At 51.8% G+C, this 21,248-nt stretch overlaps 1 protein-coding gene across 3 annotated transcripts in view; it reads right to left on the reverse strand.

Moving 5' to 3' along the window:
- Window positions 1-2,721: 2,721 nt before the first annotated feature.
- The window catches only part of PLXDC1 (plexin domain containing 1), a 58,922-nt gene continuing 40,395 nt past the window's right edge, over window positions 2,722-21,248 (reverse strand). For 2 of the 3 annotated variants that reach the window (XM_087441077.1, XM_004434586.3), the window contains 7 exons: window positions 20,484-20,579; window positions 15,942-16,023; window positions 12,550-12,610; window positions 11,434-11,569; window positions 6,749-6,784; window positions 4,439-4,599; window positions 2,722-3,183 (listed from right to left, as the gene is read on the reverse strand). In XM_087441077.1, the coding sequence (XP_087297203.1) occupies window positions 3,064-3,183; window positions 4,439-4,599; window positions 6,749-6,784; window positions 11,434-11,569; window positions 12,550-12,610; window positions 15,942-16,023; window positions 20,484-20,579 (692 nt within the window). In that variant the 3' untranslated portion in view covers window positions 2,722-3,063. Of the gene's footprint in view, window positions 3,184-4,438; window positions 4,600-6,748; window positions 6,785-9,140; window positions 9,315-11,433; window positions 11,570-12,549; window positions 12,611-15,941; window positions 16,024-20,483; window positions 20,580-21,248 lie in introns of those variants that run through there. The other variant, XM_087441078.1, reaches the window with a different exon arrangement.

A 21,248-nucleotide genomic window follows, 5' to 3' on the forward strand; every position in this document is an offset into this window, starting at 1 on the left:
ATATACACACAGGATACATTACACGGGGGAGCCCTGGCAAAACTCACACATTTAAAAAATTGTTTCCCAGCGGGAACCTCTGATTGTGACAAAAGGACATTTTCAACCTCAGGCTCCAGGCTGAGACCAGAAATGGCCTCCAGAGTCAGGGGCCAGCTGGGGTTATGGCGGGAGAGAGATGGCCAGTCAGTCATGCTTGGAAACCCCGTCTGCTCTATCTGGGGCATTCCTCGATGCTGGGGTTGATGGCTGGGCTCATCTCTACTCGTGTTCTAGAATCAGAAACCCCGGGACTTTACTGGACAAGTCTACAAGTTAGGGGCCGCTGATTAAAGAAGAACGAGGTTGTGCTCACAGCCTGATCCAGGGTCCCCTCTCACACTTGGCCTCTGCATTCCTCTTCCTATTCTTATTTTCTTACTGGCTTTCTTAAGAGTTCTGGTGTAAAACAGAGCCTCCCTGAGATCTTCTGATTTCTGGGTACAACAGAGACGGCTCTCCAGATCCCTACTTCACAGGGTCGAAGCTTCCTGTTGCAGTGGTGAACTTTCATGGACCCTACCCTCCCACCCCCAAGTAGATCACAGTAGGATCGCATGCCCAAAGGCACCACGTGGGGAAGGTACCTGCCACCCACCTGCTTTCCGTGGAGGTTGTACATGCCCATGGGGCAGAGAGGCCTGGAAGTCTGCAAGCTCTCTGTGGTTGATCGTGCACAGTATGTGAAGTGCTACTTTGCCTTCCTGGATTGTCAGCCAAACTCGGAGGGTTGACCATGAGACCCCTATGTCTCCTTCTAGTCACTCACTCTCCAAGCGGGACCCTCTCTACAGCTACCCATCTAACCTGCTCTAAACATTGGAGTAAAATTCCTGGGTCTGTCTAAGAAACACTTATCTTGTGAGAGATCCTAAGGATAGCTGGGAACCAGCTTTAACTCTGTGAGATGCTGGCTCTGGTTCTTGGGCACTGGGCTGCGTGTAATGGCTCAAGAAATCTAGAGGCTCTTAATGTCCAGAGGGCTCTCTCAGGGACACAACTTTAGTTCTTTTTGCTGTAAACAAACCAGGCTACCTGCTGCCAGACAGCTCCACTGCCCTAACCATTGTCATCCCAGGGGTCAACCAGGCTTGCTCTGCCTGGGGCCCAAGACACCTAGTGCTTTCTTTCTCTACCCGCAGTGGTTATGGCAGATGCCTCACCGCATCCCTGCCCCTTGCTTCACTCTGGGTGTTCTTGCCCTCTGGGAATCCAGAACGGTTGGTAGAGCTCCCATCAGGAGGAAGTGTGCTGGAGTTTGGAGTGGGACCAATGGGGCTGTGCACTGGCCCCAGCAGGAACTGCCCCACTGGCCATTTTAAACACATAAAGGTCATAGATGCTTTGTTGGTCAGGCAAGAGCAAAAATCACCCTCCTGCCGGCCAGGGGTGCTGGGAGCCCAGACCATCTCAGCGCCTGGCTGCACTTCTCCCATTACGAGAGCTCTGTTACAAACCTTTCTGTCCTTCAGAAGCTTGAAAAGGACCCTATTCTCTTTGCTGCATTGTCTTTTTTCTTTCTCAAATTCAGACCCTTCCCATCTCCTCCCTGTCTGATTTATGAAGCATACATACATATAGCCGAGGTCCATGTTTTCCTCTGACTGTCATTAGCGTCCTCAGGATAAACCATAAAGCAACTGGAAAACCATCAGTCAGGTGTTTGGATGTGTCTGGTTATCCGTGGACTCCCTATCCCCACCTCCTGAGGCCTTGTACTTAAACTAACTTCTTTCTTTTGCAGTGTCCCCGTGACAGGCATAAAAGGATGTGACTAAGTAGACACTGTGATTTTAACATTTATTTGCTGCTGACATTTTTTACTTTGAATGAGGGTGAGCTATCGATTTTTATTTTAAATGCTCTTCAGAAGGAGCCCCGACTCATCCCTGGGACAGAATTCCCTTAAAACCAGGTTAAGTTTGGGAGTCTAAACTCTCTGCCTCAAAAACATCCAGTGGAGCTGGGGAGATGGAAGCAACTTTCCAGGTCAAGGTTTTCCTTAGAAAGTCCCTCCCTCCTGCGCCAGCTTCCTCTGTCCCAACCGTTCCGGTGGCTTTGCTTCTCAACAGAATCCAAGTGAAGTTCCCTGCTGGGTAGTCTCAAGAAGCCCTCTCATCACCCTGTTCATCTTTAATGGCTATAAAAATCCAGCTCAGAGGAGGAAAAATGTTAATCAGGCAAGCCCTGCCTTTGGAGGGACTTACTGGCACTGATGGAAGAACAGGCCAGTGAATACAATGGACACCAAACGTGCCATCAGAATAAAGAGCCGAGCGTAGGTGTGGCCGCGCACAGCACAGCTGGCCAGGCCGAGGCTGGGCTGGAGCTGGGGTGAAGCCTGTGACACGGGCTGCACACATGTTCCATGCAGAAGTATTGGTTCTCAGCAGATAAGGCAAGTTGAGAAGCAAAGCCTAAAGATGCAATTTCCCCACAAGTTCTTTTCTCTCCTCTCATTTGGCTTTCCTCTGATGACAACAGGCCATTCAGTGGCTTGACGGAGGGCTGGGAGAACCATACCTGTGTTTAACAGATGGAGCGAACTCCCTCTTTAGACTCCCGGAGCCAGAAGCTGGGGCTGAGTAACCGAATCCATAGCCGTGAGGACCAGCTCTTGAATCTATGGACGCTGGAACGCGGTGCCCCAGTATGGAGTTTAGTTCTCTTGTGTCATATGCAGGGGCGTTACGTGGCCAGAGCGGGCATCTGGTCATCTCCAGTGGGAGGGGCCTTTGGGGCAGCTACAGGGTAGACCATTGAGAGACCCAGAAGGGGAGACCTCTTGCATCAAAACAGGATGAAATTAGGTTACCGTTCCTTAAAAACTCAACAGGGTTGCTTTTCTGCCCATTGCTTCAATATCTGGGGTGCTCTGGCACCACAAACCATTGTCTCATCTTCCCAGCCAGGGTATGTTCGGAGGAGGCCAAGAAAAGTCACTTCTCTGCTTTGCTTTGACTCATCTTTTTTTTGGGTCCCTGGGTCTTCTTTCCTACCCTTCCAAGGGGAGACCTGGTGCCCTTAGCACTGCTCGGCCTCCACGAAGCCCTCCTTCTCGTGGCCCGAGGGCTCGACCTCTGTGTAGGTGGAGTGGTTGGGGTGGTTGCGGAACTTCATGGCTGGCCAGTGGTGAGGTCTCCGCTGCGGGGGCACAGACGCAGAGTCAGCGGGCACGACCTCACCTACTGGGGACACCCCCCATCAGAGACAGCACTGGGCACCAAGACTCTTTTCCAATGGCGCTGGGGGCCTACTGTGAGTCAGGGGAAGGTCAGGGCCCCTCTCCTCAGAAGGCTCCCCACTGTGATCCCTCGGCCACTGGGAAACCTGCTGGGAGCCCGAGGAGCCTGGAAGGAGGTCATTTATCCCTCCCTGCGTGGACTGCAGGACACAAGGTGAAAGCCTTAGCAACACATCCAGAGGATCCCTGAGACTGTGGAAAGCGAGGGAGAGGGTAAGAGATGGAATGTTTGGGGAGGCTCTGAAAATGCCGAGCTAACCCTCCAGACAGTGTAGCTCCTGCATCAGTCAGCTGGGGAGCCTATGAAAATGCAGACTCCTGGGCCCGCCTCAGACCTTCTCCGCCAGCATCCTTGTGGCTGGGGGCCTGCAGTCCTCCGGGTGATACTCAGGTGGACTAAGACTTAGACAGACTGATCAGGACTCACAAGGAACAGGGGCCGTCTAAACAGAGAGGAGGGAACCACCTAGGCTTCTGGGTAATGAGGTTGGTGGAATGTGACCCGTGTGGAGGAGACTGTGGTCACAGAGGCGCCACCGCTGTGCCACGAGGAGAGCGGTGAGAAGCTGAGAGTGGAGGGGGCTGGGCCTCACTTCCCATGCTGCAACTCTGCTGGCTCTTCGAATTGTGAGACATTCAAAACCATAGCATCCTCAATGAAAGCTCCCAGAGAGAGCAACTCTTATAATTATTATGACTTGTCACTTCTAATCTAAAAAACCCACACAGCAGGCAAAGAGACAGAGACCTCAGTTCCATTGTGGCTTTGAATAAGCACCAGGTCTGGAATTCGGGTGTGAGGGACCATAAATCATTAGGGATTGGCTGCATGGCCACTAAATGGACATGTGTGGCACTTCTTTCTTTCCTCTGGGGATTTCACAAGTGGGAGAGCAAAAGCAGATGCGCTGCTCAACAGGACAGGAGGGCTGCAGGAGTTCTGAGGGGCGGAGCACTTGGGGTTAGGGACTAAAAGGACACCAGCCAGTGTGTGATAGAGTGTGCCAGGATAGAGTCCATGAAGGTTCCTCAGGTAGGAAGAGGAGCCAGGCATGTGGGGGTGAGGGATGAGACGGGGAGAGGCGGGTACCGAATGGCAGGGGAAATGCTGATGCAGAAGCAGATGGCAGAGCTGCAACCAAATTCTACACTGACCTCAAGGAAGAAGAGCGCAGCGTTGGAGGTGGGGTGGCCATTGATGTAAATCCCTGCCAGGATGATGGCCGCCACGAGGAGGACCGCCAGCACGATGCCCACGATGGTGCCCAGGTGCACGGGGGGGCCCTTTGTCTTGGGGGACAGGTTGTTCTGAAGGCCTGTGGAGAGACCATTAGGGGAGGGAGTGGCTGCAGGGGAGCAGGGAAGATGGGGCCATGGAGTCTTGGGTTCTGACAAAGCCTCAGAGATGAAAGCCAACAGAACCTTCGGATCCACTTATCAAATACATGAAAAAGTGGGACGGGAGTGGGTGGAATCATCATGAGTGTGGCATTTACGTTCTTGGCACGGTTCAGGTGGTTTTCCAAAAGCACTTAAAAGTTGCCCAAATGTCTAGTAAGGATCATAAGAGAAGTTCTCTCTGATGCCCATGCCACATAAGCACTTTTAAGGAATTCACAAAGGGCGCGTGATGGTAAAGAGTTTGAGACCTGGAGTCTGGCTGCCTGGGTTCAAATCCAGGCTCTGCTGCTTACTAGCTGCGTGACCTTGGACAAATTATTTAACCTCTCTGGGTTTCAGTTATCATTTCTGCAGAACAAAGATAATAATAATAACTACCTGAGAGGGTTATTGTGAGGGTTAAAATGACATAATTTATGTCAACTGCTGGGGACCATGGCTGGTATCTTGGACGACCTCAATAAGTGTCAGCTGTCACAATAGCAAAATGACCATATTTTTACCTGTCATTGTTCACTACCAGATTGTGACCTCCTAGAGGGCAGGGACAGTGTCTTATTCATCTCTGTGTCCTCAGCTCTTAGAAAAAATGGCGGACCCAGGGTAGGAGCTCAATAAAAGAAGTGAACTAGATCCTCTGAGGGCTAATAAACCAGCAGGCACTCTTTGAGAACATTCCAAGTATTTGAAACACATCCCAAGGAGGAGACTGAGTATTCCCGTAGACTATGGAGCTGGAAGCTCATCCAGTCCACCCCTTTCTCGTGTGGCTGAGGTAATGGAAATACAGAGAGGTGAAGTGATGTGCCCAAGGACACAGTCAGTGCCGGCCACTAAGAAGCCTAGCTCCTGACATTACCTGGGGTGGCTATTTGCTTCTTCTCCCTGCCCTGTAGAGATGCGGAGAAAATGAAATAGAGACGACAGACGAGCATGTAAGCAACAGAAATATCAAATCCTTTTTACATAGCTGGTGGGTGGGATGGGAGTCAACAGGGGGTGGGGATTTGTAATAGGATGTTGCATGCATCCAAAATCATTGTCCTTCCCATCCCCTCTTCTCTGCAGGCAGAGGAGACCCAGGAGAGAAACAATCCCAGGCACTCTAGTGCATGGTTAGTGCCTCTATCTGCCAACAGGTGGGGGAGTTGAGGTGACAAGCTAGCCTCCCCTGACCCAGCAATCAGCCCGCAGCCTGCAGTGACCCTGATGATCTGACGGTGAGGGCTTGGGCTGATGAGCACGTGGCACAGAGCAGGGGAATGTGGCCCAGTCCCTCTCCACACACACACACAGACACACGTACACACTCACACCTGCTGCCCACAGAGGAGTAATGGCTCCATCTCTGGTGGGAGACCCGATCCAGCTGAGCTGCACTAATCATCTTTCCTCTCCTGCTGGACCCCAGATGACAACCCTGGAGTTGGAAAGCATTTCCGTCTCCCTCTTGCAGTGGTTGCAGCAAGGGCCTGAGCTGGCTCTGGGCAAGGGGAGGGGAGTTGGGGTCCCTCGCGTCATCAGAGAGGAGATTATCTGCCCAGGTGACCCTGGGGGCAGGGGACCCCACCTCTGGAGCCGCACCTCTGTAAAAATTGTGGTGGATAACTTTTGTGTACTCTCTGCCAACCCAGGTTGGGAATCAAAAGAAACTGCTCTCCACCTCTCATTGACTGTGAGGCCCACGGGGACAAGAGGCCGACGGCCACAGGCCCCACACTGCCATGCCTGCCCCAGTGCAGCCCTTCCCTCTTCCTCTCGCTCTTTTCAGGGCAGCAAATAGTCAAGAGCAGAGAGGCCTGGAGAAGAACTACAGGAGGTTCCTGGCTGAGAAGAGAAATGTCTAGATGTAGACACAGGTTCCTTCAATCTAGGGGGCCTGTGCCCAGAAGCCCCTCTGCCTTCCCACCCAGCAGGAGGTCTGGGAAGCTCAGGCTGCTATCATTCCCCCCTCCCCCGCTCGGAATAAAATCGAAGAGGCCAGGTGACAGCTGTACCCTCTTCTGGAGGGGGGTCCAAGAGGCAGTGGGTCTGATGAAGAGGGGCAGGCAGCTCTGTACTCACCATCTTCTCCTGCATAGGGATTCAACTTGGTGTCATCTTCAAAGAAAAAGGAGAGAAGGCACAAGATTAGTGGAATCATTATGGTCTTCATCACTCTAGGTCTGAATGGGACATTAGGGAGGTTCAGTCCAACCTTTCATTTTAGAGGCAAGGAAACTAAAGCACTGAGAGGGGGTGACTTGCTCAAAGTCACACAGCAGTGTAATGTTAGAAGGCCATGAACAAGCCAACTTTTCCTAGTCTCATGTTCATTCATTCAAGAACTATTTATTGGGCCGGCCCTGTGGCTTAGCGGTTAAGTGCGCGCACTCCGCTACTGGCAGCCCGGGGTTTGGATCCCAGGCGCGCACCAACGCACCGCTTCTCCAGCTATGCTGAGGCCGCGTCCCACATACAGCAACTAGAAGGATGTGCAACTATGACATACAACTATCTACTGGGGCTTTGGGGAAAAAAAAAGGAGGAGGATTGGCAATAGGTGTTAGCTCAGAGCCAGTCTTCCTCAGCAAAAAGAGGAGGATTAGCATGGATGTTAGCTCAGGGCTGATCTTCCTCACAAAAAAAACAATTATTTATTGAGTGTTCACTACTGTGAGTTGAGCACTGGGTCACGTGGTCTCTGCCCTCAGAGAGTTAACAGGTGGGAGGGATGGAGGGACAATTAAAATCCAGCATAATGAAGACTGGGGCCCTCACCCAGACCAAGGGAGTCGAGGAGGGATGAGATACAGGGCTGGCAAAAAGGGTTCCAGACAGAGGAAAGAGTGTGGGCAAAGGCTCAGAGGCAGCAAGAACTTGGCCAGTTGAGAAATAAAAAGCAATTCAGTGGAGCTGGAGGGTGGAGAGGATGTGAGTAGGGGGTGGTGAGGGTGAGGCGGGGGTGGGGGGACAGATGCCTGGAAAGATGAGTCGAAGACTGTTCACGTTCTCCTCAGGGGCCACAGCAAGCTGAGGAAGGATCTGAGGAGGGAGTGTGTCACCAGATCAGATTTGCCTGGAGTACAACGTTGAGGACAGATTTCCATGCCAACACTCTCTCTGCACCTCAAGGTGTGTATCCTGCAGCTTCCTAGATAAGTCCCAATGGTTGGCCCTTCCCCGCACAGTCATACGGGGAAAGGAGAACAAGAGTCCCATGTCAGGAGAAGGCTCTAGATGACTGGACATGACTGCTTTAAGCACCAAAACTTTAAACAAATTGAACTATTCCACAATTTATGTCCCGCAACATGCACTTCGTTCCTCTCCCCGCTCCGGCACCTCCACCATCCAGGTCATTTTAAAGGCTTTACTGGCTCCCTTTTGTTCACAGGTGTTCAAGGCCCTTCACAATTTATCTCTCGTCTTCTTTCCTCCTGTGACTCGCCACCACTCAAGACTGTGGCAGTGGCCGTAACAAGCTGCCCAGGGCACTCTCAACCTTGGAGATCTCTCAGGCCTCTGAGCCACTGCATATACTGTTCCTCCTGCAGGGTGCCCTTCCTCCCCTTCACTGTCCCTCTTTCAAAAGTTCCACCCCTGAAATGCCCTCTGCAGGGCTGGCATTAGGGTGACACAAGTGAAGCAGGATCTGATCCTGTCTTTATTTAAAATTTTGATATTTTATTCGTCATGGAATTTTTGGCATTAATTTTGATTTTTATAAATAATGTATTAAAATACTATTTATCTGGATTATTGTGGGGTTTTTTTGGTGCCTGCTTAAATTTTATACCTGAGCTGAGTCCCTCATTTGCCTCACCCTAGTCCTGGCCCTGGCCCTGTCACTTCCCGGAGGACAGATGGGCATGTCCTCCTCTGTGTCCCCTTGCATTTGTTACTTGTTTCTGCAGCATCTTGGGTCCCCTTGTTTCCCTAGACTGTGAGCTCCCAACACCCAACCTGTTTATACATCCAGTACCTGGACATGGCATCCTGCTGTGCTATACATTTCCAATAAGTCTTAAAATGTCAAAAAAATCACATTAGATAATGGAAGAATAAACTATAAGAAAAATTTTAAATGGTTCCCTATAGAGGAAGGAGGGAATAGGGTGGAGGGGAGAGAACTAGAAACTAAATTTCTTTGAATATACCTGCTTTTGCAGATTTGACTTTGGAACCATGTAAGTCATCATTTAACTATTACATAATTACAAAAAGTTAAATTTAAAAAGCACCCCTAAGAATTGAAAGTAAAACAAAACAGAGAGTTGTAGACTATAATAGAAAGATATGTTTCCTTCAGGAATTTTGATAAACAAGGGATTTAAATACAACTCTGAGTCTATTTTGTTACTGCAAGTTGAAAATAATGCATTGGTTAATTAAAACTGACCAAAGTAACCCTAAACGTCATTGGGCAAACTGACTTGATTTGAATCAACTTGTTTTGAATCTAGATCATTGAAAATCCATTATAGCCCCATCCACATCTACCCCGGCAGACAAAAGGACCTACAGCCAGTCCTTCCCACAAAGCAACTGAAGGTGACCATGCTGTGCCCACAACAGCTTTTCTCCCACTTACCAAGGGCTGGTTCCCAGCTGCTGTCTTGTTGGGGTCCATGTGATGTGTATTGGTTCCCTAATTAACGGATTGTGGTCAAGTCCCAGGAAAACTCACACAGAAAGAAATGCGTATGACGTTTATTGAACGAGTGGTCGTTTTTCAGTCGTTAGCTGTCACTTCTTGCTGCTATCAACATGCTCTGCTCAGCTGCTCATCAGATGAGCCCTTATACGCACACAGTTATTCCGGGTGAGGGCCCGTCCCTCTTTGTAATATAATGCATGGGCTCTGTGGCAGATGCTTGCCACTCAGAGGTCGTTCTGGGTCACTCCAGTGGGTGACATTTGATTGCAAGTGAACAACTCTTGAAATCCAGCCCCCATACCTCCTGTTCTCCTGGCCCTCTCTGCTCCTCTGCCTGGCTGATGCCAGAGGGGTCCATGCACCTTCCAGCAACCTGCTCCCACTAACTCCTCTGCTCTCTGACCCTGCCCTGCCCAGATGGGTCCCTTTGGTTGGAGTGCTATATCCTCTTCACTCACAGCATCTCCCCGTACCCTAAGACAGACTGTGCAGGATAGACTCTAACCCCCGGACTGGATTTTTAACTCCCTGATGGCAAGGTCTCCTCCTGCTCCTGTTTCATTTAATCCCCCGCAGCACCAGCACAATGCTGCTCTCAATACCCCCGCCTTAACCAGCTCCTTGCTAGTCCCAGGCAACTTCAGAGTAATGGGAAATGTCCGAACCTGCCTTGCTTGTCCACCTTTCGCTATTTTTCCCTGTCCCCTAAATCCACAAAGACCTTTTTCTATTTCTTTCAGCACCAAGAAAAGCAGTAGGGTCAGGGTCAAGATCTTTGCTTTTGGAGCTGGATGAGACCTGACTCCACCTCTTCCTGGCTATATGACCCTGGGCAATTTATTGACCTCTCTGAACCTTAGTGTCTCCTCTATGAAATGGCGATAAAAGAGCATCAATGCACAGAATTGTTAGGAGGACTAGTGAGTATTAATGCGTGCACAGCGTTAGCACCCTACCTGGCACACAGTCAATACCCCCAAAATGTTAGCTCTTTCCATCATTAGTTCACTTTCCTCTACGACTTCCCTCCAGCCAGATCCATGGGTTCCTGCTCTAGGTTTCTAGGCTGCATTTAGAAGGCAGGGGGCACAAGGGAAAGGACATTCCACCCCTTACTCCTCATGTAACCCTGAGTAACCTACTTTGTCCCTGTGAGCCCATTTCTGTATCTACAAAATGGGATTGTGGCTGAATAATGTTTTAAAATATTAACTTTGGCTCTTCTCTCCTTTCCTCTTTTCTATTTGCCCCTTTCAAGCAGGTATCTGGCTCACAGGAGGTGGTAAAAGCCCACAAGTCTCTCAGTCTTAGCCTAGGGGCTGAAACCTAGACGTGATAGAGAGACAAAAGGACAAGAGCGAGGAATTTCTCAGAAATAGCCCAAGAATCCCGGTGGGTCTGTGCAAGGCGTCCCGAGACACTTTGTGGTGCCGCCGGGTGGCTGGACCTCTGGCAGCTTCAACAAGACCCCCAGGCCTCAGGAGGGCAGAGAAGCCCCTGGGGACAGCCAGCCCTGAAGAAGCAGGGACGGATCAGCAGCAACCCAAGATAGACACAGCTGCCCACTCTGACCATCTGCCCGCACAAGGTCACAGGAGCAGGAAGCCAAGCCCCGGAACGGCTGAGGTGGAATTCCCCACCCCTCCAGCCGAGTAAGTATTGAGAGCCAGGGCAGAGTTACAGAAAAGGTAGGCCCTCTTTCTTTCACGTCTGAGAGTGTGGACTGAGTTCATACCTGCTACAGGGATGATAAGACCTCACAGGTTCTGTGAGGACCGCTGTTAGGATTAACTGAGATTTATTATATAAAATACCTGGCACTGAGCTGGCACATTAATTTTTCCCCTGGCCACAGTGAACTCTGTCCCACAGCCCTGACGTGGGCAAGCACAGTGGTTGGAGCCTGGGCGTGGAGTCCACTCGTTCTAAACCTGGCTCTGCTTCTCACCAGCAAGTGACCCCAGCTCTCTGAGCCTCAGGTCCCTCATCTGTGAAAGGACAGGCCAATTCCTATTCCGGGAGATAACCTGTCAGGGATAGTGATGCTCCAGGGCAGTAGCTCTTCCCCATGGCTTCTCTGGCCCCCTCCCAACCCGGGCTCAGACCTTACCTTCTGTGGTGAGGCTGTCGATGAAGAGGGAGGAGGAGGTGGTGGTGAGGTCTCCATAAAAGGGACTGAAGGAGCTGTCGGGGGAGGACGAGTAGTGGTCCTCATCCTGGAAGTCCTCACATGTCCTGCCCTCTGCCTGCAAGAGAGGCCCAGCACTGCCCTGGACGGAAGCCTCGCCGGCGGGCATGCCACATAGCAAAGAGCTCTCAAACAGGAGGACGGCGGGGGCACCTTCATTCCTCAGCAGCGGGGGCACCTTCATTCCTCAGTGGCTGGAACATTTAGGATTCCAGTGCATGGTACAAGCGTGGTAATCTAACCAAAGCTGGGCCCTGAATGCATTTAAGCCTTCCACTGTATCCTGAAAGCATCTTATCGTACAGGGCCATTTATCTGTCAGCTGTCTCGAATCCTTTCTCAAGGAAGGAGCTAAGATGCCAATCTTAAATAAACAGAGCAAATCTGTACATCACCAACAGCCAACGTCAGAAATGGCTGCTGGACAAGTTTTTTTTTTTTTAAGGCCAGAAAAAGACAGCTCACCCAGCCTTCCTGATAAGAGAGATGATGGAGAGTGCACAGCAGTGGGGTCTGGGGGTTTATGGTTAAATGCTGGAGGCACTGGCCCCCAGCTCTTGGGGCCATGCTGGGATTAAATCAGAGCAAGTAGAGCAGCATGCAGTGAAGGGCGGGCACACACAATGTGCTCGCACTGCAAGAAGGGATGGGGGACAGGGAGAAAGGACACACGGATGAATGGATCCGTCTGTGTTGGAATAAGGTGTGAGAGTAGGACGTGCCCCGCCCAGAACCAAAGTGTTGAGCATTCTAGAAAATTCCAGCAGTGGGAAAGAACCTCTATGGGCTTCTAAATGGGAGGTGACTGGAACAGCCCTCCTCACTCCCAGAATGACTGCCTCCCTCAAAGCCTGAGTCCTGGAGCCACAGCAGACCCTTCATGAACGTCACCAGGTGCACAGCCTCCAAGAGGATCCGAGTCCCGGGTGGAGGGGAGAATTTCACCAAGAGCCAAAGACACCTTGAGAAGAGCTACCAGACCAGTGGCCTGCTGGCAGCCCTACCGTTCCCACAGCCTGGCTCACTTAAGCCTCTCACCTCCTGGGCACAGCCGTAGGCCAGCCACTCCTGGCGGTAGCGGTCAAAGCCACTGGAGCATCTGCAGGGGAACCAAAGGTCAGAGGTGTGATGGGATTGGCAGAGAAGCCCTCCCCTGCACTTCCCGCCTTGCAGTAACAGCTCTTTGATGATAGTGAGGAGGGGGCTAACCTCCCAGGGCTGGAGTGGTCAAGCTCCCCAAGACCAGCAGGCAGGTGTCTTTGGTACCAGGTGGCACTGGGGTCAAGAGTCAGACCCTCCTGCCCCCTCTACTCCTTCTCTGGAAGGAGGGGAAGGTGTCTGTGGCATCCCCACCCTCCTCCTGACCCGGGGTCCGAGGACCAAAGCCACATCTGCCCAATTGTGTATGTGTAGGGGGCTGATGGACTGCATGACCTCTAATGACCTTTAAGGTCCCCTTGACTCTGGGCTGCCATGAAATTGCTGAGAATCCAGGGGATTCACACACATGTTCTCATCTGGGGAAAGTCTTGCTCATTCACTGAGCCCCCTTCTTTGTGGAGGGGCCTAAACTTGGCAAGGAAGGGCTAGGCTGAAGATGGACATCAGCAGATTTAGCCAACACCCCGTGTGATCATTAAAAGGCAGAAATGATGGTCCTGCCAGAGGCTGGGAGGGATTAAAATTGGCTGGTGAGGGGACTGTAGAGGACTTTGTGCAGCTCAGCTGGGCTGCAAGGTGCCAAGCACTTCCCTAGGGAAGGGATGGGGGCATGAGGATAAACCAGAAAATGTTCTCCATGGCATCATACTCAAATTTCCGTTCCTCACTCTTTAGTGCCAAGGGAATCCACCAAGCCCTCCTCAAGCGCAGGGACATCTGCGTGGGAAGAATAATATCCCAAGCCACCAGTGCTGAGAAAGGATTCATGGCTAGTTAACTTTCTGCACCAGCAACCGCCCACCCATCAGCCCGAGACCTGGTGAGGCCGAGGGCCACAGCTTTCCAGGCATTGTTGGCCTTTCCTTCTGAAGGTGCCTCGGTGGGCTCCAAGCTGCTCCTTCTGCAGCAGGGACGGCTGAACTGAGCCATCCACACTCCCCTTTCTCAGGTCCTCCATGCCCACTACCGTGGGGGATGGAAGATCAGGGGCGTTACTGAGGGGTGGGAACTAAAGTTTCTTTTAGGCCAAACTAACTGATTCTTTCAAGGACTGAGCCTTCGATAGAGGTCTAAGAGCATCACATTCCAAGTCCTCAGCCAACCAACCCAGATTCAAAGAAGAAGAGCACGAAAAATGGCCATTTATGGAGCACCTCCTGAATGCCAGGGCTGCCCCAGTCACACACTGCTCCTGCCCCAGCTCATGGGATCCTCGCACAGACACTAAGGCACGGATTATGACCCTCATTTCCTGAGCCAAAGCCTGGAGTTAAGGTCACCCTTAGACTCAGAGAGGGCCACTGGGGGGCAATGTGAGATGAAAGGAAGAGACCTGCATGGTAAGTGAAATTGTCTAAACCAGATCCAGCCCCAGCGAAGGCAGGGGAAGCCCTGGGAGGCTGCAGAGGGCAGAGCAGGTGCAGCGGAAGGGGAAGCCCAGAACCCATGTGGTGATTGCAAGCAGCTGTTGGTCGGAGACACCATGGTGGCTGGCCCCACTGCACCAGACATGCCCTCTGGCTTTTTAGGGACCTGGAGTCAGCTCTCAGTTGGAGCTGAGGCTCCAGAGGGCTGGCAAGGAGGGGCCCGTGCTGGGGTGAGCCCGGGCCCATGGGCATCTGGGGACAGGATTTCTAGCACCGAGTCGGCCTTGCACGCTCTCTGATGGAGCTTCTCTGTCCTGTAGCTGACACAAGCGCAGCAAAGGCAGTGTCCCACCTGAGGCCCTGCCCTCCCCCAACCTGACCAACCCTCATTAAACTGTCACAGTTTCTGGCTTTGGGCATATGCCTTAAATGGGCGTGTGTCATTGCGAGGGTTTTGCTTTCACCCATTTTGCAGTTCTCATGGCTCAGCTCTTGTTAGACGCTGAGTCACACAGTGGCAGCCAGCCCCAGAACTCCAGGGCTCATCTGAGGTCATCTGGACTATCCCCCCATGCTCAGACAGTGGCTCTCAAGCTTGAAAGTGCACGAGGTGGAGCACGCTGCAAAGCTGTGCTCCAGGAAGAACCCACCTGGGGTTGACCCTGTGTACGCTCCCTGAAGCTCTGTGCCTTTCACGCGAAGGGCCCTGAACGCCTTGCAAAAATGTCATTTGGTATTTGAGGAGTTAAAATGATGGCATGTTCCTCACCCACATAACCCCAGCCCATTTTACAGGGAAAACAAACTGAGGCCCCAGGAGAGTGACTAAGAGCACAGTTGGTTGGAAAAAACCCTGGGAGGCCTGATGAGGGCCCCTCTCTCCTCCTGCCCCAGAGCTGTGTCCTGTGTGCTAGGCAGGCTGCCTGTAAAGGCAACAGCTTCTATTTCTGCACCAGCATGTTGGAAAGGAGCGAAGGAAACACTGACAGCTGCACAACAGCTGCGCGGAACTCGGAGACTCTGTAATTTGCAATTTTCAAGACTGTCTTAAAGGCTCTTGGAGTTCATAGGGCTTCTTGCTCTCATGAGAGCCCTAGCCCCCAAAGAAATTCTCTTTTTTTTTTTTTCCTGCCATGTATTTATCTTGGATGGAAAAACAGGGCTTAAATTCTGAGTCTAATCTGTAAGGAAATGATTTCAGAACAAGGAGTGGAAGATGAGTTGGATTTAAGAACTTTATCCCTGAACCTGAATCTCATCCAGAATTTTCTCTGTTTCCAAAACCAAGCAAACACAGCTTTGTAGCTTCCCCAACTTTCCACAGATGCCTGCAATTTCCACACTCCTGGTTTTCAGTAAACTCTGTTACAGTCTGAGAGAGATCTTGGGGTGGCGTTTTGGGGTCACAGGGCTCTTGCCCAATGGCAGTGCGTCTTTGGATCATCCATGTCTCTGAGCCGGCAGATCTCATGCTTGTTTGTAGTTGAGGTACTGTGTTAACATGCAGGATCTTGGGTTTCTCTCCCAGAGATCCTGATGCAGGGAGGCTGGGGTGGGTCCCAGGAATCTGCATGTTGAACATGAGCCCTAGCTGATTCTGGAATGCTTGCATCTTTGGACCACTCTTTGAGAAGCTCCCCCTAGGATGAACCAACCCTTCCCAGGTGTGAGGAGGGAGCTGCAGTAGCTGGAATCTCTGAATGGTCTTCCAAGAGCCTAGTGTCACCACACGGGCCCTGCAGGGAGAAGCTCACTTCTGTGACATTCTTGTCCTAAGGGTCACTGGCCAGTGAAGCCGTCATGTTGGCAATGAGGCCGGAGGCAGGGGGCAGGGCCATGCCACCCTCTGTGCCTCCTCCACAGTTTGCCTGCGGGAACCAGAGGGTCAGCCTGGGCACAAACCTCTGGAGGACATGGCACCAGCTGCAGTTGAAGGTCAGATCCGAGGACACGCAGGCGTCACAGCTCCGATGCTGCAGGCAGGCTGTAAGAGAGAAGCCAGCGGCCCCTCAGCACCAGCTTTCCAGGGGCCTCCAAAAGGTGCAACTTTCTGGAATGCTGGGTCCTTACAGAACTATGGAGTCTCTGACTAGCAGGGACCCTAGAGGTCATTAATGCCACCCTCACTTGAGTCCAGCCATGATTCCTCTATCTCTCCATCCCTCTCTCCCTTCCTTCCTCCTTCTTTCTGTCACCAGGAGTCAGGCCCTGAGCCGGTGCTGGGGATTCAGCAGTAACAGCTGGTCCCTGCCTTCCTGGGCCTTACAGTCACATGAGGGGACAGACACTAAACAGATAATCAAACAAAAATAACCACATAGTTATCATTGTGATGAGGTTCATGAACGAAAATTACAAGGTCCTAAAAGCAAAGGGATCTCACCTAGTCAGGAAAGTTATACTTCTGGGCCATTGCCTACAATTACGGGGTTGAAAAGGAGTTTTTTTTTTTGTGAGTAAGACCAGCCCTGACCTAACATCCGATGCCAATCCTCCTCTTTTTTTTTTTGCTGAGGAAGACTGGCCCTGGGCTAACATCCATGCCATCTTCCTCTACTTTATATGGGATGGCGCCAGAGCATGGCTTAACAAGCAGTGTGTTGGTGCGCGCCCGGGATCCGAACCAGCGAACCCCAGGCCGCAGCAGCGGAGCGTGCACACTTAACCACTCGCACTACCGGGCGGCCCCGAAAAGGATTTTTTTTAATTGAGATATATTTGACATATAACATTGTGTAAGTTTAAGGTGTACAACATATTGGTTTGATACATTTATATTACAATATGATTGCCACTGTAGCCTTAGCTAACACCTCTATCGCATCACATAATTATCATTTAATCTTGTGGTGGGAACAATTAAGATCTAGTCTCTTAGCAAGTTTAATGTTTATAATACAGTTGTGCGTAATCATAGATTATGGATTAAGGATTGTTTAAGATGTCCTGGTTTGACCCCCATCAGTGCTAGCTGGGAGCACTCATTCCCCACTCCTGATGTTCAGTCTCTGTGGAGGGATTTGAGTCAGAGCCCTGCTCCTGGCCTCTCTCCACCACCTCACTCACCTCCTTCCCGGGAAGTCTGAGCGCTGAGTTTGGGAGGGTAAACCAGGCCTACATAATTCCATCCTTTCTTCTCCCTCTCCTCTTGGAAATGAGAGAGCCCCAGGGGGTGTGCTGACATCTGACTTGGAAGTTCATCCAGGCTTACATCTTACTTGGGAAGTTACTTAACCTGTTGATGCCTCAGCACCTTATTTGTAAAAGAGGGATCACAATGCTATCTGCTTGGTAGACCTGCTGTGAGGATGAAGTAAGTTAATACCTAGAGAGGGTTTATAATGGTGCCAGCCACGTGGCAAGCCTAGTAAATGCTACTTGTTATTGACTGTGGTCTTATTCATTCCTCTCAGTGTACCTATCAGGTATTCATTCACTCACTCATTCATCCATGCATTCACTCTTTCAACAAATATTTATTGAGCGCCTACCACGGGCCAGGCACTGACCCGGGTGCTGGAGATACAGTGGCAAACAGGAAAAGACAGAAGCGCTGCCCGCATGGAGCCTGCAGTCTAGCGGAGGACACAGCCAACAAAGACACAGACAAATACACCTACACTAGGGTTCCCGGCGGTGAGAAGGGCTTTGAAAGAAGTAGAGCAGAAAGACAGTGGGGAGTGTGTTCTATTCAGGGAGGTTGGGGAGAGGACGTCTGGGCAGGGACTGGGAGAAGGAAGGAAGAGAGCCTGGCAGCTCTCCCGGGGGAGGAGAAGTCCAAGCAGAAGGGCCCCTGTGGGCAGAGGCTCGGGAGAAGCATGTCCCAGGAGTGTTCCCAGCAGCAGCCAGAACACTAACAGGCTGGGGAGGCGGAAGGCAGTAGGAATGAGGAAGAGCGGCAGCTGGGGCCTAGCGTGGGCAGAGCAGGGTCGGAGAGCAGAGGAGTTAGTGGGAGCAGGTTGCTGAGGGTGCACGGACTCCCCTGGCATAGGCCAGGCAGAGGAGCAGAGAGGGCCAGGGAAGCAAGAGGTATGGGGGCTGGATTTTAAGGGTTGCTCACTTGCAATCGAATGCTACCCACTGAAGCGACCCAGAATGACCTCTGAGTGGCAAGCATCTGCCACAGATCCCACGTATTTTATTACAAGGAGGGACAGGTCCTCACCGGAATAACTGTGTGCGATATAAGGGCTCATCTGATGAGCAGCTGAGCAGAGCACATTGATAGCAGCAGGAAGTGACAGCTAACTACAGAAAAACGACCACTCATTCAATAAACGTCACACGCATTTCTTTCTGTGTGAGTTTTCCTGGGGCTTGACCACAGTCCGTTAGTTAGGGAACCAATACGCATTCCATGGACCCCAACAAGATGGTAGCTGGGAACCAGCCCTTGGCAAGTGGGAGAAAAGCTGCTGTGGGCACAGTGTGGTCACCTTCAGTGGCTTTGTGGGAAGGACTGGCTGTAGGTGGCACTGTGTCCTTTTGTCTACCAGGGCTTTGCAGGCCCTGGAGGGGTGGATGGAAAGCCATCGGCAGGAAATAGGCAGGGACTGACCTGGCCCGAGAATGAGAGCTCTTTGGATGTCTTATTCTCTGGTGTATCCAGACGGCCTAGAACAGGGCCCGGCACGTGGTAGGCAGTGAACAAACGTTTATGGATTCGAGGTATAGATGGTTTTGTTATCCCCATTTTACAGAGAAGGAAACTGAGGCTTGGACAGAGTCACAGAGCTAAGAGTGGCAGGTCTGGTTTTGAACTGAGGTCTGTCTGAGCCCAGAGCCTGAGCTCTTAGCCTCGAGGTGCCACTGTGGGGTCCCCTGCCCCAGCTTCCACCTTCACCTCAGGCCACCTTTTCATGATTTGCTTCTAGAAGAGGGACCAGCCATGGAGTGCAGAGTGTGATGGCTTGGAGCTAGCCCATCCACACCTCCAGGAGAATCTTGGCTAAGTCCTCCCCTACCCAAAGGTAAAGGAGAAAGCCTGGTGCTGTGGGATGCAGAATTTTCTGAGGACAAAGCCAACCGGCCTCCCAGGGGCTCAAATCACAACCTTGGGAGCACTGCCCCCTCCCCCACCAGCTGCACCCACGTGGAGCCCATGGCCTCGTCACTCCTAGCAACTCTGGAGGCCCCGTAACTGGCTCCGTTCAAACTGAGAAAAAACCCTGGGCACCTCGTGGGTTATTCATAAAACCCGCTGACGTTTACTTCTCATCTGCATTTCAGATGTCCTGCATGCTATTAAATGCTCACAAAATTCACTGGAGGGTTGGGAAGTGGCTTCAATGTACAGACAGTGTCCCAGAAACGCGTTCCCAGGGCGGTTCACTTCTTCCGCCCGGGCAGTTAGCCCTGCCCGTGGGTGTCCTTGCTCCTAAATGCAGTCTTATTCAAGTCCTAGGACTTGAGGTTTGCTCTCCCCAGTCCTTGAGCAACCCCTGGTTCTCAGGCCCTGGTCTCTCCTGCCTAGAGGGAGGGTGATTGCGGGTGGGGCTGTGACCGGCAAGGTGTCCTAGCCCCGTGACCCCATGGTGTCTGGCTCCTTCCTCTTCCCAGGGGAGGACACCTGCTGAGCCCCAGCTGAGATGTGGCCTAGCATTCAAGAAGAACCTTCCTCCTCCTCTTCTTTCTCCACCCCCTGCTTCTAGAACCTACAGGGAAGAGGAAGGGAGGGAAAGAGAGGCAAGAAGGCAGGGAGAAGGCCATGGCTCTAGAGGGAAGCTGGGAGGTACCATCAGACAAGAAAGGAAATTAAAACTCTCTTTTAAAAATACAAGAATGGGAGTGTGGTCTTCCTTTCCCTCACTCTCCCCAGCTGCCCTGACCACATCCTGAAGAGCATCCAACCCCACCCTGCGGGGTCCACAGCAGCAGCTGGGGCCTCGGCCACGGTGTGCCTTCAACAGTAAGTGAGTAGGGTGCGGGGGGAGAGGGCTGGGGCCCCATGGTTCTTGAAGGACTGCTGGCTAAATCCCTCTATTACCTTCTGCCTGTGGAGTCCAGGATTACCCCTCCTCTAAGGAAAATACAATGAAAAATTTAAAGACCAATTCATTCAGTTCCTAGATTACCTTTCCTGGGGGCTCAGTCTAAGATCTCAGAGGTCCATCTTGCCTGGGTTTCAATTCCATGTTAATAACAATAGCTGTCATCTGTCAAGCACAAACCACGCCCAACGATGAGGTGTGCCAGTTAGAGTCAGAGCTACCACTTAATGTCCTCAACTCCAGCTACTGTGGTTCTAACCCTCACCACAGCTCTGTGAGGGAGGTGGTATTAGGCCCATGTGAGAAGTGAGAAATGGAGGCCCAGAGAAGTTAGGTGGCCATACCCACGCAGGGGTCAGTGGCGGGCCTGGGAATGGAACCCAGTCTGTTTGACTCTAAAGCTCTTTCCAGGATCGTGGAATGCCTTCCCTCACGGAGAATGACCCCTACTCACTTGGCAATGGGGTGAACTCCACAGCTGACATGCTGGTGACCTTGCTGGGGTCCAGCTCCACACGGTGGTATTCGAAGATGGTCCTTCGCCGAGATTCTGAAACAGAGGCAGAGCCTGTCATCAGAAGCATCTCACGGCCAGAGAGATTCGAGGCCTGTACCTGGAGCCTGACACGTGGGCAAGAGATTGTAGTGAGTGGAACAAGGAGTTAGTAAACAGCCACTGAGGGCAGGAAGTAAACTCATCTACGTAGGATAACGATGTTGCAGCTACAGGCAGATAGGAGGACAGGAGTTCACCTTGAGAGGAGAGCTTCGTATTATAAGCAGGTTAAGCTACTCAGTGCAGAGGCCTGGCTGCTCCTGGGGTCAGGATATAGGAGATCCCATGCTTCTGCATGCCTCTCTGCTGTTCCCTTAACCCATAATGTTCTTCCATCCCTTCTCTCCTTGTCTAGCTCACCCTTCCAGATCTAGCTCAAGAGCCACTTCCTCTGAGCAGCGCCCCTTGACCAGCTCCCTCCTCTGCCCCACCCAGGCCAGGTGCCCACCTCCCTCGGCACTCCCCACATTGTGTGGTCACTAGGGTCTATTTGGAGGGCAGAGAGCATTAGACCGGGAGCATCTGGTCCTGAACTTGACCCGCAGTGAGCACTCTGCAAATGTCTGCAGATGGACAGGCTGACTTTGGAGAACCTCTCCCCTCCCGGACGGGGGTCAGAGCGAGGTTCAGGTCTGGAGCCAGGCTTATATCCTGCCTCAGTCC

The sequence above is a fragment of the Ceratotherium simum genome, chromosome 16, assembly GCF_057802395.1.
Source record: "Ceratotherium simum simum isolate JZ-2026a chromosome 16, ASM5780239v1, whole genome shotgun sequence".
Taxonomy (NCBI): domain Eukaryota; kingdom Metazoa; phylum Chordata; class Mammalia; order Perissodactyla; family Rhinocerotidae; genus Ceratotherium; species Ceratotherium simum.